This window comes from Ictalurus furcatus, chromosome 1, assembly GCF_023375685.1.
Source record: "Ictalurus furcatus strain D&B chromosome 1, Billie_1.0, whole genome shotgun sequence".
Taxonomy (NCBI): domain Eukaryota; kingdom Metazoa; phylum Chordata; class Actinopteri; order Siluriformes; family Ictaluridae; genus Ictalurus; species Ictalurus furcatus.
The window spans coordinates 30,182,690-30,198,436 of NC_071255.1; the positions used below are offsets into that span (position 1 = coordinate 30,182,690).

At 41.9% G+C, this 15,747-nt stretch overlaps 1 protein-coding gene across 2 annotated transcripts in view; it reads right to left on the bottom strand.

Moving 5' to 3' along the window:
- The window catches only part of nrp1a (neuropilin 1a), a 72,856-nt gene that overhangs the window by 44,782 nt on the left and 12,327 nt on the right, over positions 1 to 15,747 (bottom strand). For both annotated transcript variants that reach the window (XM_053635921.1, XM_053635911.1), the window contains exon 3: positions 5,829 to 6,010. In XM_053635921.1, the coding sequence (XP_053491896.1) occupies positions 5,829 to 6,010 (182 nt within the window). The remainder of the gene's footprint in view (positions 1 to 5,828; positions 6,011 to 15,747) is intronic.

The following is a 15,747-nucleotide window of genomic DNA, read 5'->3' on the forward strand; positions in this document are numbered from 1 at the left end:
ACCTTTATCTCGTCCACATACCAAAGAGATTACAAACACCATGAAACTATTGCGTTCACAGTTGGGCCACTTTTGACCCATGATGCTGTCTTTTTTGTCTTTTTGTTTTGCTAATGCTTTCCTCTTCAGTTAGTCATCAGGCTAGTAACTTGCTCAACTCTCTTCCTGGTGCATGTAACCTGTCTTTACAATCAGGGGTTGTGGGAGTGGCATGGGTAGAGGGTTCACATGATACAGTGGGTTTAGTTTAAGCTCTTTAGCTAAACTTTTGCTCAGAGTTTTGTACAACTAGCTCCAGCATGTTAACTACTCTAATGGACTCGATGCTGGGGCTGCCGTGGTACGTGCTTCAACATAAGAATAGACAGCTTGCTTCTTCTTTGGCTTTCTCTTCACTACACCATTGACATTACTGATACTTAGACATCTAAACTCAATCATATTAAATCAAGGTAGCTCTTTAATGTAATATAATAGGGATGGTATATTAGTAAGTTTAAAGAATTTCCTTCAAGATTCAAGAATTTCCTTCAGGAAAAATATACATGATCTTGTCTTATGCTATAGTGTTTGCTTTGATTTCTGAGGGTTAATGATAATAGAAATCTGTCATACAGTATAACAACACAAATGAAAAGAAGGTTTTGCAGGGGATGTCATTTTTTTAACCATGGGAATGCCATCAACTTTAAATTGCGCCCTGGAGGTACGAGAGCAAAAGGTGTAGCCTGTGTATTAACGAGTGCTACAGAAAGCTGCATTAGCATAACAACGATGTAGCGATAAAATGCTTTCTGAGCCCGGTGAAGTAATCACCAATGTTTATGTTCCATACGTCTGTGGGGTGGATAATTAACTACACACATACACACACATATATACATACAAACACACACAAAGACACTCCTGTGCTTTCATCCCCTGTGGGCAAACAGACCAAGGTTAATGGGTGAATAAGCAAGACAGAATTTGGACACAATTTCCAGCGAACATTAACATGGAGTCACACACAGTGACACACATAACACAATGCTTTAGGATTAAGTTGCTGAGATAACATTTAGTCAGTCTTGCTGATGGTGCCACTTGAGAATAAAGGGGGACTGGGAACACATAGAGTGTTTGCTTTTTGGGTTCTGGTATGTGTGTGTTGTTTGGAAGACCGTAACGGTGGCATGGAGGTGTTGGGGATCGAAAGAGCCGCCCTGCCAGATGTGACCTGTACTACTGGCCCTTGGAGCACGTAAAAACTGAACAGACTGGGTATGATGAATAAACTACCCTCAACAAACACACACACACACAGCATAGTCAGTCAGTCAGTGGTGTTGACACAGATGCCATCGTAAAACCACTGAGATAGCACAAGCGTGATAAACTGCTAAATCAAATCTGAGGTAGGATCAAGCTGCCTTTCAACATGGCATAGTGAGAGCATCCATTCCTTCTTCTTTCCATCAATCTATCCATCCAAGGACGACTGGTATAAATGGGCTAGACGGGCTCGAACCCTCCCCACCCGGTCTTTTTAAAAGAAATCGAGATAAAGTTTTATTTTTTGCCATCAACATCAGATTATCTTACAAAAAAATTATGCAGGATGGTATGAAAAAGCAAGGCTGGGTCTGATTTCTTTCAGCCTAGACTGTAGAGTCATACTTTTCTGTTTACTGTCACTGATTGAGTGAGAATTGCTCAACCCTAAGAGTTTGACTGTTGATTGATAGATATTAAAATTTAGCACTTGCATATAATATTACAACCAGCCATCACTGCATGCTTCCATCCATCCACCCATCCATCCATCCATCCTCTTACCCCTCCCTGCCAGCCATCAGCACATCAACATTCAAGAAGAGCTGGCCTCTTTGCTGGCTTTGCCAGGCTTGATGTGGTTCTGAAAATTGCAGAGCTGTCAATTGCAAGCGTATGTTTCTTTTCTACTCCAGGGTACTTTTAGGAGATGCTCACAGAAGACGGGATGACAAGATAAGTACAGAGCCTACTTTTTTTTGGGAAGAGATGCACAAGCAAAGGATTCCATAAAGAACCTATTAGGCGTTTGGTGTGGAGTGGGGGTGGAGGGGAGTAAACCTAGGGGAGGGATTTGGTGGTTTTGAGGAGCATCTGTACCATGTTACACACCAGCAAGAGGAATGAAATAAATTAATGTTCAGAGCGCATTTGAATATAGATGAGGTAAGAAGATTGTACATTTTTTCCCCTATCTCTCTCTCTGCAGGAGCGTTGGTGAGGGGGCGGAGGTGAGGTAGTGAGGGCAACATGCATTAAAAAAAATCTAAACTATTTTCTTTGTGTATCAGCTACAGCTAAGCTAATCCAATCCGTTCGTTCTTAACGCTTAAACTTAACGCTATAACAGAGTATAATGTGTTGTCTTGAACCATGTTTGCCAACCATCAAACCTGAATTCTGCATTTTCTCTGACCTCACCGGTTTATACGTGTATCAGATCCTTAATTGATTTATGCCCTCATATTTTCTCACACTGAACTGTTCATGCTATGCGAAGGTCTATTTATTGACTTTTTTCACTTGTTTTTTTTCATTATTTCCTAACCTGCACGTCTCCAGTCCACCTCCTACTTCCACGTCCCACCTAATTGACCTTTGTGTTCTCCTCGTCTCTTTTCCACACTAACATAGTAATGATTGTTTTGCGTATAATTAAGACTTTCTACCACATTACAGCTCCTAGGAAGACTGCCAACATGTGTGACCGAGCCTGTAATGGCCGCTTTGTGTGTGTGTGTGTGTGTGTGTATGAGAGAGAGTGACCGAGAGAGAGAGAAAGAGTCTCTGACCTTGGACTGGTCAGTTCTCCAAATTGTGGAACCTGCTTAAAGACTGTTTGCAGTAATCAGTGTAGCTGGAATTTTCTGCCTCATTTGAATGCCTGCACACCTGCTGGCACTTTCATCACATCCTAACAGCTGTGTATAATTATTAGATTTACACATATCAAACACACACACACACAGTATCACACCTGATGCTAGTCTGCTAATACTGTCTATCCAACGCTTGCTAATCTGTTCCTCCTTAATCCCCTGTCCTTGCTTTTCTGCTTTCATTAGATGGAAGTGACTGAAGGTTGCTCTGTTTCTCCCTCTCACACTCTTTACTTTGGCCCTTATTTTATTTCAGCACAGCTTCTCTCGTCCTCTTGAGATTTATATAAATTGATTTTTTTAGCTGTACACCACGTACCGCTCACAACATAGACAGTAGCAACGGAGCAAAACACTGCCGTCTCCAAGTGTAACACCATTCTTCATCCACTCAGGAACTGAAGCACAAACAAGGGCTGATAAGCTAACAAAACAGGCTGGTAGAACAAAATACTGTACAAAAGTTTGTGCGCCCCCACCTTTACACACACACACACTAGCCAAATTACACAGATTTACTTTCATCATAACTCCGTGAGAAAGTTCAGTTACTGCTAGCGCTGATAGGAAAAGCACCAGAAGGGGATTTTATTTTTTTCTTACACTATGTTACACCACAGATACATGTTCCTATTATTATTATAGTCATTACATCTACTATTATTATTATCTTCTCAACTACTGCTTTACTCATTTTTTTCTAGAAAACTATTATTACAACACATTTACCACTGGTGAACAGCCAAGGTTTAAAGTAGCCAGACAATTTGAAAACATTTCTGATTTATACACTATTACATTGGTTTAAACACTTTAAAAATATATATATATATTATTACACTGAAACTTTTCTCCATGGGAAAAATGACAGCCCAATTAATTCACACATCTGTTTCAGCCATCGTGCTAACCACAGTCCTGAGTAAAACGATATATTAGGTAAAGCTGCTGATCACTGAAGTGTTCCATGGGATGAAAGTAATTCAGTGGCATCGTGCATAATGTCAGACAGTTTTTAAAAGTATAGGTTTAATTTCACACAAAGAGCTCAGTCATAACCCTGTAAAATCCCACCGCATCCAGACCTGTAGTTTCTCACGCTCACAGCTGCATACTTTTAATTACTAAACAATGCATAGTAGTTGCTCAGGAATGTGTTTATGATAGATAATTGAATGACTTGAGTGTATGAAAATTGATATTCAAAAATCAAATTCAAAATAAGCCATACTGTAGGTCTAAGTAACGTGAGAAATGTTTGTGATGTTTTATTGGGAACAGCATCAATGTAAATGGAAAAAGCTCACTGTCTTTAATTAGACACTTAATTAGTTATAACATATATGTGTGGATGTCACTGTAGCTGTATATAGTTTACTATTTATTTATATGTATATATATATATATATACACACACATATATACATACTATATACATAGTTTACATTATTATTATTATTATTTTTTTTCAGATAGCCTTTATGAATGGCTTTGACAGAAGAAGAACGTACTGAAAACATCCTCATGGCTGGATCGGGAAGCTATCGCAAGGTCGCCATGGACTTTACCAGGAAACACGGCGAGCACATCACACACCATAGTGTTGCCAAAATTTATTAACAAACTCAGAAAGACTGGAAATGTTGTGGCTCAACCGAGAAGTGGACGTCCACGAACATCCACTGACGAAGCCACAACCGACGTGGTGCTGGCAAACATGGTCCTGCATGTATGGAGACTTTTAGGACACCCTGTATTTAACCAGAACAGTGTAGAAATTCTTATGAACTTTCTAATCTTTCTAAGCTTTCTTCCCACAAAGATCATGTCAAGTGTGGAGCCAGTTTAATGTAAAATATTCAGACTAAAATTAGGTCAAAATAGTCAGTCTACCAAAAGATATCTAAAACCTTACTAGCACAATCCTCAAATCGTCATCCTCATTTGATTTCCTCAAATCAGACAGGGACTTTCATGCTATGATCCAGTTGCTACATTAGGACATAGGTCTACTGTTAAAATATCCATGATGCTCGTCAGTTTTTAGAACTATACACAGTAGAAGAAAAGTTTTCCTAGACTGCTACTCATATTTGTGTTACTATTTAAACGCACACTGTCTCGGAGTCTTTTATTTCGAGTGATTTATCTTTCCAACTATTCAATAAGTGTGAAGGTATGTATGTGTAGTGGTAGGTGGTGCTCTCTTTATAACTGGGAAAAAAAAAAAGCAGATTGCACCAGCTGCTCCACACGTGCACACTAAAGCCCAGACACTCACTATAGAGATGAAAAGAAACCTGGCTAGAGCATCTATCTTATCATGAGGTCAAATGAAAAGGCCCGAGAGCAGCAAGTGGGGTTAATTAATGAAAGTGGCATCTGCTGCACCTCGCTAGGGTTAGTCTTGCGTGCGCGCGCACACACACACACACACACACACACAGTCTCATACAAAAACACACTGACTTTGTGCCTACTTGTCCTTTAAACACAGGAAACTGGCCTGAACAACAGGAAATTTCATCTGATAAGTCACCCATTGTGTGTGTTCGTGTGTGTGTGTCATGGTCTTCATGGTTTTTTTTGAGGCCATACAGGCACCGGTGACCAGGACAGTGCACAGAGAGATATGATTCTGCTAAAGGAAGGAACTCGTAATGCTCGCAGAACTATCACCTGGTCCGATCTCCTCAGGCACTGGAACCAGGAAGAGGAGAAAGTCTTCCTTCTCGTGCTCTCATCCATATACGTCTCTTACTTCTTCTCTGCTCTGACTCATCCACTGAGAAACTAGCCATCCAGGGACAACTTCCTCAACAATATCAGTTTGAAACGCACCCCGATGACGTACAGTCCCAGAGTCATACATGACGGACAGGAAACCAAACAAAGACGATTTGCTGACTGACTTACCTGATTTGAAAATCTCGTAGCGGATGGAGAAGCCAGCGCCGTGCGTCTCGTAGTCTGACACAAACTTGATGAAGAGTTGGTTACCGGAGGACACTACAGGAGAAGGAGCGATCTTCCCACAGTACTTTCCCACCAGCTGCCCGCTCTCATCGATGCCATCCCTCACTTCTACATAGTCGTATCTACAGAGAGAGAAAGAAGAAGAAAAACAAGCATTATTTCTTCTGTGATTTCATTATATACGTAATTACAATGACACTGAAATGGACTGGCATCCCATCCAGTGTGGATTCCCGCCTCGCGCCTGTCCTGGGACAGGCTCCGGATCCTCTGTGACACGAACCAGAATAAAACACTTCCTGAAGCCTAACGAATGAATGAATTCCATTTAACTCGGTTACTCAATAAAAAGGCAAAATGAAGTTTATTTATTGATTTAAGAGCTCGCCTTTCTAATCAGCTCAAATCAGATTGGCTAGCAACCCTTTCTTTTAACTCACCATTAGCACAGCCGTTTTATTTACTATTATATAAGTAAGAAATAAAACAGATTGAGGACGAGTGTAATGAAACCTGACGTGACACTGTTTTCAATAACAGGCCGCACGGTCATGCCTCTTTTATCACAGCAATTTGCCAGTGATTACAGATTTATTTATTGGAGAATGACCCGACATATATATTTATCAGTTTACAGTTACGTTTGCTATTTATGGAACCTGTGATTTTTATAGCCGGCACTTCTGTTTGACCTCCTGAGAATTCAACAGCGCTGTGGCGTAAATAAAAAAAGGTTCCGAGTCCACATTAAAAACCTTGTGTTCGCTATTTTTAGTGTCATGGGAAACAATCTGCATGTCCTTTAAAGGTGAACAAGAACAACAGGAATTCCATTAGAGCTTAATCACTGATCAGATAGATAACTGAACCACACCCAGTGTCCCATTGTTATAACTGAGAACAGAGAAAGCTCTTGCTTGCTCTCTCTCTCCCTCTATATATCTATCTATCTATCTCTCTCTCACTCTCTCTCTCTATGTATCCTTCGCTCTCTCTCTCTCTATCTATCTCTCTCTCGCTCTCTCTCTATATATCTCCCTCTCTATCTCTATCTCTCTATGTATCTCTTTCTCTATATCTCTCTCTATCTCTCTCTCTCTCTCGCTCTCTCTCTCTCTCTCTCTCTCTCTCTCTATGTATCTCTCTCTCTCTCTCTCTCTCTCTATGTATCTCTCTCTCTGTCTCTCTCTCGCTCTCTCTCTCGATCTCTCGCTCTATCTATCTCTCGCTCTATCTCTCTCTTTCACACACACACACCACACACATACTGTAAACACGCAGAAGGACTAAAGCTGCAGCTGCCGACTCTCCCAAACTGAACTACTGAACTGCTGAACTCTCAACAATGCTGATAAATATATCAAACTTTTGGCACTAAATTACAGCTAATCCACTACAGCAGGATCAGGAGTTACAGAAAGCATTCAGTGATGAAGTACATGTGCTCGGTGCAGATGTCTCACCGCTCTCTAAACAATGCACACAGCTGCTCCATGACAAACCTCCCATAATGCCTTTGTGTGTGTGTGTGTGTGTGTGTGTGTGCGTGTGCACGCGTGCTACTGGGAGTAAACTAAAGAAAAAGCGAGCATAATTATACATAATTTTATGATGTCTGAACATCTTTGGGATCTTTGTAGAGCAAGCGCTAGAATTATTGGCAAACCTTCGATTCGAAAATGATTGTGTAAAATGAACGTCACTCAAAAGGATTCAAATTTTCTACTCAGAAATGATGAGGAACTAACTACCATTTTTGTAGCCTTTTGTAGTCACTCCATCTGAAATACATGTGGGGTTTTTTATATTTAAAATAAACGCGTAGTACAAATATATCAATGCAGTGTGTGTTTATGTTTAAGGCCAAACTGTTAGTCATTGTTATTCATTCATTTTAATGGAGGGTGCCAGTATTTTGGACGATGACCGTATTTGAAGGCAAAAGTGTGGATTGTATTAGTTGCTCCTTTTCTTTGGATTCTCCACACACACACACACACACACACACACACACACACCAGTCTGAAATGGAATTTCAGCCTCCCAGTTATTGACGTGAGAAACCGCCTAATTGAGTCAGCAACGGGTCGGAAGTCTGTTACACACAGACACGTGTGTCTACACAAAAGGGAGACAGAAACACAAACTCACGCTCGGGGATCTTGTGTCAGTAACACAACACGAGAACAAGAGGGTGGTCCTGTCAGAGCAAGCGAAGTGAGACTGGAACGGATACAGCACTGTGAGCTGATACTCCACTTCTGTGCTCCAGCGCTCCAGTTATGGTTTAGGCAACACTTTTTTCCACAGTAATATTCTATATATATATGTATATGAAGGGGGTCGGTCGACTTGATAAGGCTGACAGCAAGATCTGGTCTCCATGACATTTAATCACCTGTGATGCCTTTAACCACTGGGGCTTTTGGTGTGATCCGTAACCACTTTTAGACTATGGGATGTCTCTGAGCTCATTACAGACACACACACACACACACACACACACATAAACCCTCATACAAAGATATATCACAATCCTTTAAATAAATCTGGCAGCTGAAACATGCCCAAACATGCATAAAAATATCCAGTTCTTGAATAAAATGTGTAAAATATAGAAATATTCTTAAAGATGGGTGACTCTGAGACTACGAAACTACATGTGATGTTTGAATGGCCTTTTGTTTTTTACTCCGTAGGGGGTGGTATGATCTTGTGTGTGTGTGTGTGTGTGTGTGTGTTTGAACTGAGAATATGAGAAGTGTGCAGCTCTCAGAAATTGGCTCCCCTGGGGTGGTGGCTAATGTAGCGATGACTTCACCCATGTGTGTGTGTGTGTGTGTGTGTGTTCGTGTGTGTGTGTGTGTGTGTGTGTGAGAGAGAGAGAGAGCACGAGAGAGTGTGCTTGGATGCTCTGATAGTAGACCCAGAGCAGTACATCAGTCAGAACAGACAGTAGCACTCCTACCCCAGTTTACAGTTGGTACCACTGCATCACACACATACACTAGATAAATGGTCCTATATGAGTCAAATGCCTCTCCGTCACACACACACACACACACACACACACACACACACACACACACATATATATATATATATATATATATATTTAGTCCTTTGAAACACACTCCACTGAACACTCTACAGATTCTTATATATAACACAGTTTCTCTCACATGCATTTAGCTTTTCTGAAGTGGTGTATGTGAATATTCTGCTGTGTGTAACATGCTGCTGTATTGTGTGTCGCACCACGGTCCTAAAGAAAGGACGTTTTGTTCCAAGTTAGACGGAGAAATAACATTAACACCCACTTGGCTCGCAAACTCAGACGAGACGCATGGCTAGTTTAGCGAGTTATCTAGCTTCCTAAGTTCCCTTAATATAAGAATGCACATAATGTAACCAATGATTAGAGACCTAAAGGATTATCTATGGCCTGATCATCCATCCATTTTCCATAATGCTTATCCTACACAGGGTCGTGGGGAAGCTGGAGCCTATCCCAGGGAACTCTGGGCAGAAGGTGGGGTACACCCTGGACGGGGTGCAAATCCATCGCAGGGCACAATCTCACACGCTCATACAACATGGAGAATTTGGAAATGCCAATCAGAATACAATACATGTCTTTTGGACTGGGGGAGGAAACTGGAGTACATGGGGGAAACCCATGAAGCATGGGGAGAACATGCATACTCCATGCACACAGGGCAGAGGTGCGATATAAACCCTGAACCCCAGAGGTGCGAGGCAAATGTTCTAAACACTAAGCCACCGTGCCCCCATTTCCACCCCATGGCCCCTCCCATGGCCCCCCCATGGCTTGAGCAATGAGTACTAAAAATAAAATGTACTTTTATGCATCATGATGAAACGGTAAAGGTCAGTTCTGCAATATTGTGGGATTCATCACCACTGAAGTGAAGTGTGCTGCCATTTTGTTCGTGTGTGCTTTTCACCCATCACTTGCAGTTTAACGTATTTAAAAATAAGACATAAATAGCTTCTGTTTTGAAAAATCAGGAAGGTTCCAGTCTTTTAGAAGTTCTCCAAAGCATTTCAAAGCATCACCACACAAGCCTCCAGGTCTCACTCACTTTGAAGCAATCATGAATTGAGAATGCTTCAAAACAACAGGAGCCATTATAAACACATACATCATTACTAGCATCATCTGTGATCTTCTACAGTATATGTGCTGATTATCTTTAAGAGTTTGCCCTCCAGGTTGAACTGCTCGGTTTGGTCCATCAGCAAGCCTGTTTTCTGATCTTTTCTCGTCTCACTATCCAAAATCCGCACGCTGCCTGGAAAGCTGGAATGACGAGGGCAGATTGATCCGAGTGGGCAGACTGATCCAGTTTCTCAGCGCCGGAGCGTGAGGAAAATCTCCATCAGCAGTGAGCGGTGGCGCTGCAGGCACGAGATGGAGAGCATCAATCTTGTTCTGGCCTGTCTTTTCTGTTCTCATTCCTCTGCTTCGTCGAATAATTCTCCCTCCACGCTTTCTGAGATTCCCCTGTAGCACAACCTCATCCCCAAACGCATGCACAGAGATAAACACACACACTACAAATGAGGTCCCCAAGCACTCACACAACATACTGCTGAGCACCCAGGAAATGAACGCCGTCATGCACGTCACAGCAGATCAGCTGGTACGGCTGCCATATATCGTGCCTAAAAAAAGCTCTGCATTTTCTCACATAGCGATCCAAAAAATCAGCCAAAGTGGCATGACTACGACTTCCCCCGACGCAGAAGAAGCATATTGCTTTAAGACTACTGCTCAAATCTTCACACCTCCACCAAAACCTAGCACCTTTAGTGAAATTCGAAGCACATCATGAGCCGCCTTCACACATGGACCTTGTAAAGCTGAGCTGTGATTCAGCTGTAATGAGATGCAGATGGATATATTGCCGCTGGGCTTATGCTGCTGATCAGGATATTCAGATAAGTGTTTTAGCAACATTCAAAGCACATTCCTTTCAAATGTGTGCGAAGAGAGCTGGTACATCCGCTCTCCTTCATTCTCAGCTGTTCTGCAGCCGCACCCAGTTCAAAGTGTTATGACACCGATCATCTGGGAGGTATTATGGGATTGTTCGCAGGTCCATTTACGGCACGAGAGTTACTTTCTCCTGGTAAACTGAGTTCATCATGTGAAACGGATCTGACTAATATGTTTCCACACACACCTGACATGGCTGTAGTTCAGTACAGGAGGTTCTGCATGATGAGTGTAAGGCGTTTACTGAGTGAAAGCAAGGAACGAGGCCTGGTTTATAAGAAGGAATCGCTCCCTGGGGCCAGCAGCAAAAGAGCCAAGCAATCTCATCAAAACAGAGTGGCACGATCTTTCAGCCTAGACAGCACTCCAGTGCACCTGCTCCTGGTGCCAAATCTGTTTCTCTCTCCTGGCCTTGTATGTTTCAGCTTCCTTGCCCAGAGGACACAGCAGACATGCTGCTTTTAATGTGTTTCTCTCTCGTTTTCCCCTCTGTCCTCTTGGACAACAGCTATGCCCTTAAACTGATAGCCATTTGTCTCTGTGTTGTCAGTATGGACCACACCATCAGACCGTCTGCTGCTCCGACATGCAGAAAAACAAACACACACACACACACACACACATACACACACACACAGTGCCTAACACATCACATGTTTCCTCTAACCAGTAGTGTGTCTAGGAATTAATTTCAAGTGGAGGTGAGAAAAACCATCACCATGTGATCTGTACAATTGTATTAATAAGCGTGACATGCTAAAGTATTCAAGGCACAATCTCCATCCATCCAGCCATTTTCTTTACAGATTATCCTACACAGGGTCGCAGGGGAGACTGGATCGTCTCCCAGGGAACCTGGGGCACAAGGTGGAGGACACCCTGGACAGGGTCCCAACCCATTTCAGGGCACACACCTATTCACACTCACATTCACACACTACGGACAATCTGGAAATGGTAATCAGACTACATCACACGTCTTTGGACTGGGGAGGAAACCAGAGTACCAGGAGGAAACGCATGGGAAGAACATGCAAACTCCGCACAAGCAGGGATGAGGTGGGATTTGAACCCCCAACCCCGGAGATGTGAGGCAAACATGCTAACCATGCTAGCAATAGGCCCAAATTGACATTTTATCTCATGAAACTAGAATCCTCCTGTACTTCATTCCCCTCCATGTTGCTATGCTATGAGTGTATTTAGCTGGCTTTCAAACAGAAAGCAGAAGAATGCATGATTCTGACTGGTTAATCCTGTGACAAATATAGAATTGTGATGATGACTCCATTGACCTTTTATGAACATTATTATGTGAATCATCATTGTGAATAATAAAGTGATCTATCTATCTATCTATCTATCTATCTATCTATCCATCATTACTGTGCATTACAAAATTGTTATCTGACATGCAAATATTGAAAAGAATCCGACATGAAATAAAACTTTTGAGCAGCAATTGCACCATCTTTGTGTATAAAACTAAAATCAGTTGTGCTCTATGTATTTCATATTATCCATCCGTAAGTAAGCCCCCCCCCACCAAACAATAACCACACCCACCTACTCCCCACTGACCCAATTTATGGCACTTCCAATACCCATGATAGTTGTGAAAATAGACAGTCCAGAGTGGAAATTAAAAGAAAAGGGAAGAATCTAATACTCCATGACCTTCACTTCAGCGCCCTACGATGTATTAGCTAGACGGTTGGTCTGAAGAGCAGGCAATCCAGAAGTGTTAAATGAGAACATTAGCTCTGGCTCACATTCGCCTTGGGAAGACACAATAAACCACAGGCTAACAATATAACACAGACCCGGGGCGAGGGAGAGACCATCTCAGCCCCAACACTGCCATTCAAACCTGCTAATACAACCAAAGACGTGAAATATGATTACACCGATGGCAATTTCCTGGCTTATGCAACTCCACAGATCACTTAACCCATTTCCATTGATGGGGGTCAGGTGTAATGTGACCTTATTGAAACCATCTTTCAGGCCAACTCTCTTGAGTTGAGCTGTCAAAAAAGCATATACTTATGCTAAACATTATGCCTTAAGCATCTCTTATGAGTTCAGAATGTTATGAAGCAATATTTGACATGCAGAACAGGACTGTGAGGCTTACTTTTACTGGATGTAATATGAAAAAAATTACCCGCTGGAACAAACCCTGAGAAGACAAAGGTTAGCTTTGAAATGCTGGCAAAAGATCTGTGATTTATCTGATGGTTTTTTTGTCTTCACTTTTCCTTGGAAAAGCCCAGAGCAGACATGTCTGCTTTAGATCCACACTGTCCAACTACTGCACTTGTCATTGATCAAACCCTCATGTCTACTGAGAAAGAAGAAATTTATCTTGAAATGTCTAATATATTTGACAGGGAATCCTCCTGACAGGAGATGGCAAGACATGAATATCATGTGATATCATGTTGAAGTGTAAATTGTCCTTGAGCTTGTGGAAAGGCGCTATATAAATAAAGTGTATTATTACGTGATAGTGAATAAAATCACAATTGATCTTATTTTTGAAAATATCTCTTATGTATATCTTTTCAGAGCTTTCCATATCCATTTTCCATACAGCTTATCCGACACAGGATAGTAGGGAACCTATCCCATCCCAGGGTACTCGGGGTACAAGGCGGGGGACACTCTGGACAGGGTGCCAACCCATCGCAGGGCACAATCGCACACACATTCACACACTGCGGACAATTTGGAAATGCCAATCAGTCTACAATGCATGTCTTTTGGATTGGGGGGAGGAACTCGGAGGACACCCCTGTAACACGGGGAGAACATGCAAACTCTACACACACAGGGTAGAGGCAGGAATCAAACCCCCAACCCTGGAGGTGCAAGTTAGCCTCAACATAATCTTTGCAATATAAATAAGGAATAAAAACAACGGGGTGTGCTGTTATAGGAAAATAATCAACGATGGATTGATGTGATTTAGCCTGATGCATAGCACAGTTACTCTTACCACCTCACACTGGCTGATTCTCATAGAACATCATGTCCCCAAGTGTTTTATTTCCCTTGTACCACAAAACTTACATGATTCATATATTATAGTTATACATTTACAAAATATTTTAGTTCCGTTCTGTTAGTTCTCTTACAAGATACACTACATAAACAGTTGTTCCATCAACAGCCTCAATACTTTCTCTCTCTTGAAGATAATAGGACAAAACACAGCAAGTCATATGAGAAAGAAACCAGTCCTCTGTTCTGAAGACTTTCCTGTCTTACTGACAGCTACAAAGTGCTGTCACTGGAGACACCTTCCAAAAATGTCTTTTTTAAAGCTTTACCATGTCAATGATTAGAGGTTTATTGTTTAAAAAAAAAAAAAAGAAAGAACAAAGTCAGTTTTTAATCTATGTGCATTGTCCTCCATACAAGCCCCTGTAAATGGGCTGTTGCTATAGAAACGATAATAAGGTATTAGAATGAGTGCACGATCGTCAGAGCTGATGTGCAGAAAATGAATCCACACCTTCTGACTAATCTGTCCAAAGGCTCTAAAACTTGAGCTATGCTTAGCTCAACACGGACCTCACCGCTGTCTGTCACTGTGCCACTGTGATGGAAAGGGAGTGGAGTGATGGAACTCCATCTTCACTGCAGCTGTGAGAATGATGCACGACAGGGCGATTAAATTCAGCCATCTCCATCCGCCGCCTCCGAGGGCATGCCGATGACCAACTCGACCTGCATTTGAGAAGTTCGAAGGTGTCCTCTGCAATCAGTGGCACGCCAGCTGCTCATTTAAGCTCCACAATGATGCAGTCCAGCTGCATTTTAATGCTCTCTGACGACGTTTCACTCCAACAGCAAGATATCGCCCGGCGGTTTAGCCGCTTTTCCCATTTCTAAACCTAGTGCAAAGCATATAGTGGGTAGTGGAGAGAGTGTGGGCGTGCTAAAGAGGGGTGGAGATACTTAAAATGGTTCCATGCTTATCACAGCCATGTAACTTTAATATCACCCGGGCAAAAAAAAGGCACAGCTGCACGGAGGCCGCATGGCTTTTCCAGCCCGAAACGTATTTTTGGAGCCGAGTTGATTTTTTTTCAGGCGCAGCACAGCAGACTGCACCCCATGCTTTCATAAACAGCAATTATGATTAGCATTGATGGATTCAGCATGCCTGCTTTCATTACCTACCTAATTACAATTCGCAGAGATCCTCAGGTTTGGAACAATCATATTAATGAAGTTAAAGTATTAAGGGCTAATTATGAGACTAAATACTGCACTGAAGGATCTTTTCTTAAGGAATGAGTGAGAAGACAAAGCAGAAGAGACTGATAGAGATAGACAGATAGATAGAGACAGATTTGCTGGAGGGGTTTCACTCGGTCTATCATGTGACGGAGCCACAACACTGCCTCTATATGTGAAAGCTTGTATGAGTTTATTTTCGGAAAGAATGTAGTTTGAGCTCCGCTGTTTCAGCCAGTGCTAATGTACTCATATCACATCTATGAGAAACATAAAGGATTTTTAAATTAAATGATTAAAGGGATTGTGCACTGTACTATGAGGTCAAGTTATACCCAGTCTGTGTTCTTTACTGGAATACAAAACACTACGCTGCAATGCTTTTTAAGAAGCACAGATGGAATATTAGACCATAAAGTACACTCATTTGCCATTACATCCCACATTTAGACCTTTAAAAAGAGCCTGAACTATTTATTAGGAGCTCTGCCGAGGGGTAAAATGGTCGCACATTTACATTTAAAAGGAAATACATTTTACTGAATGAGCACAGAGTCGAGTTTTTAAGAGCACATCACTTCAAGTGGC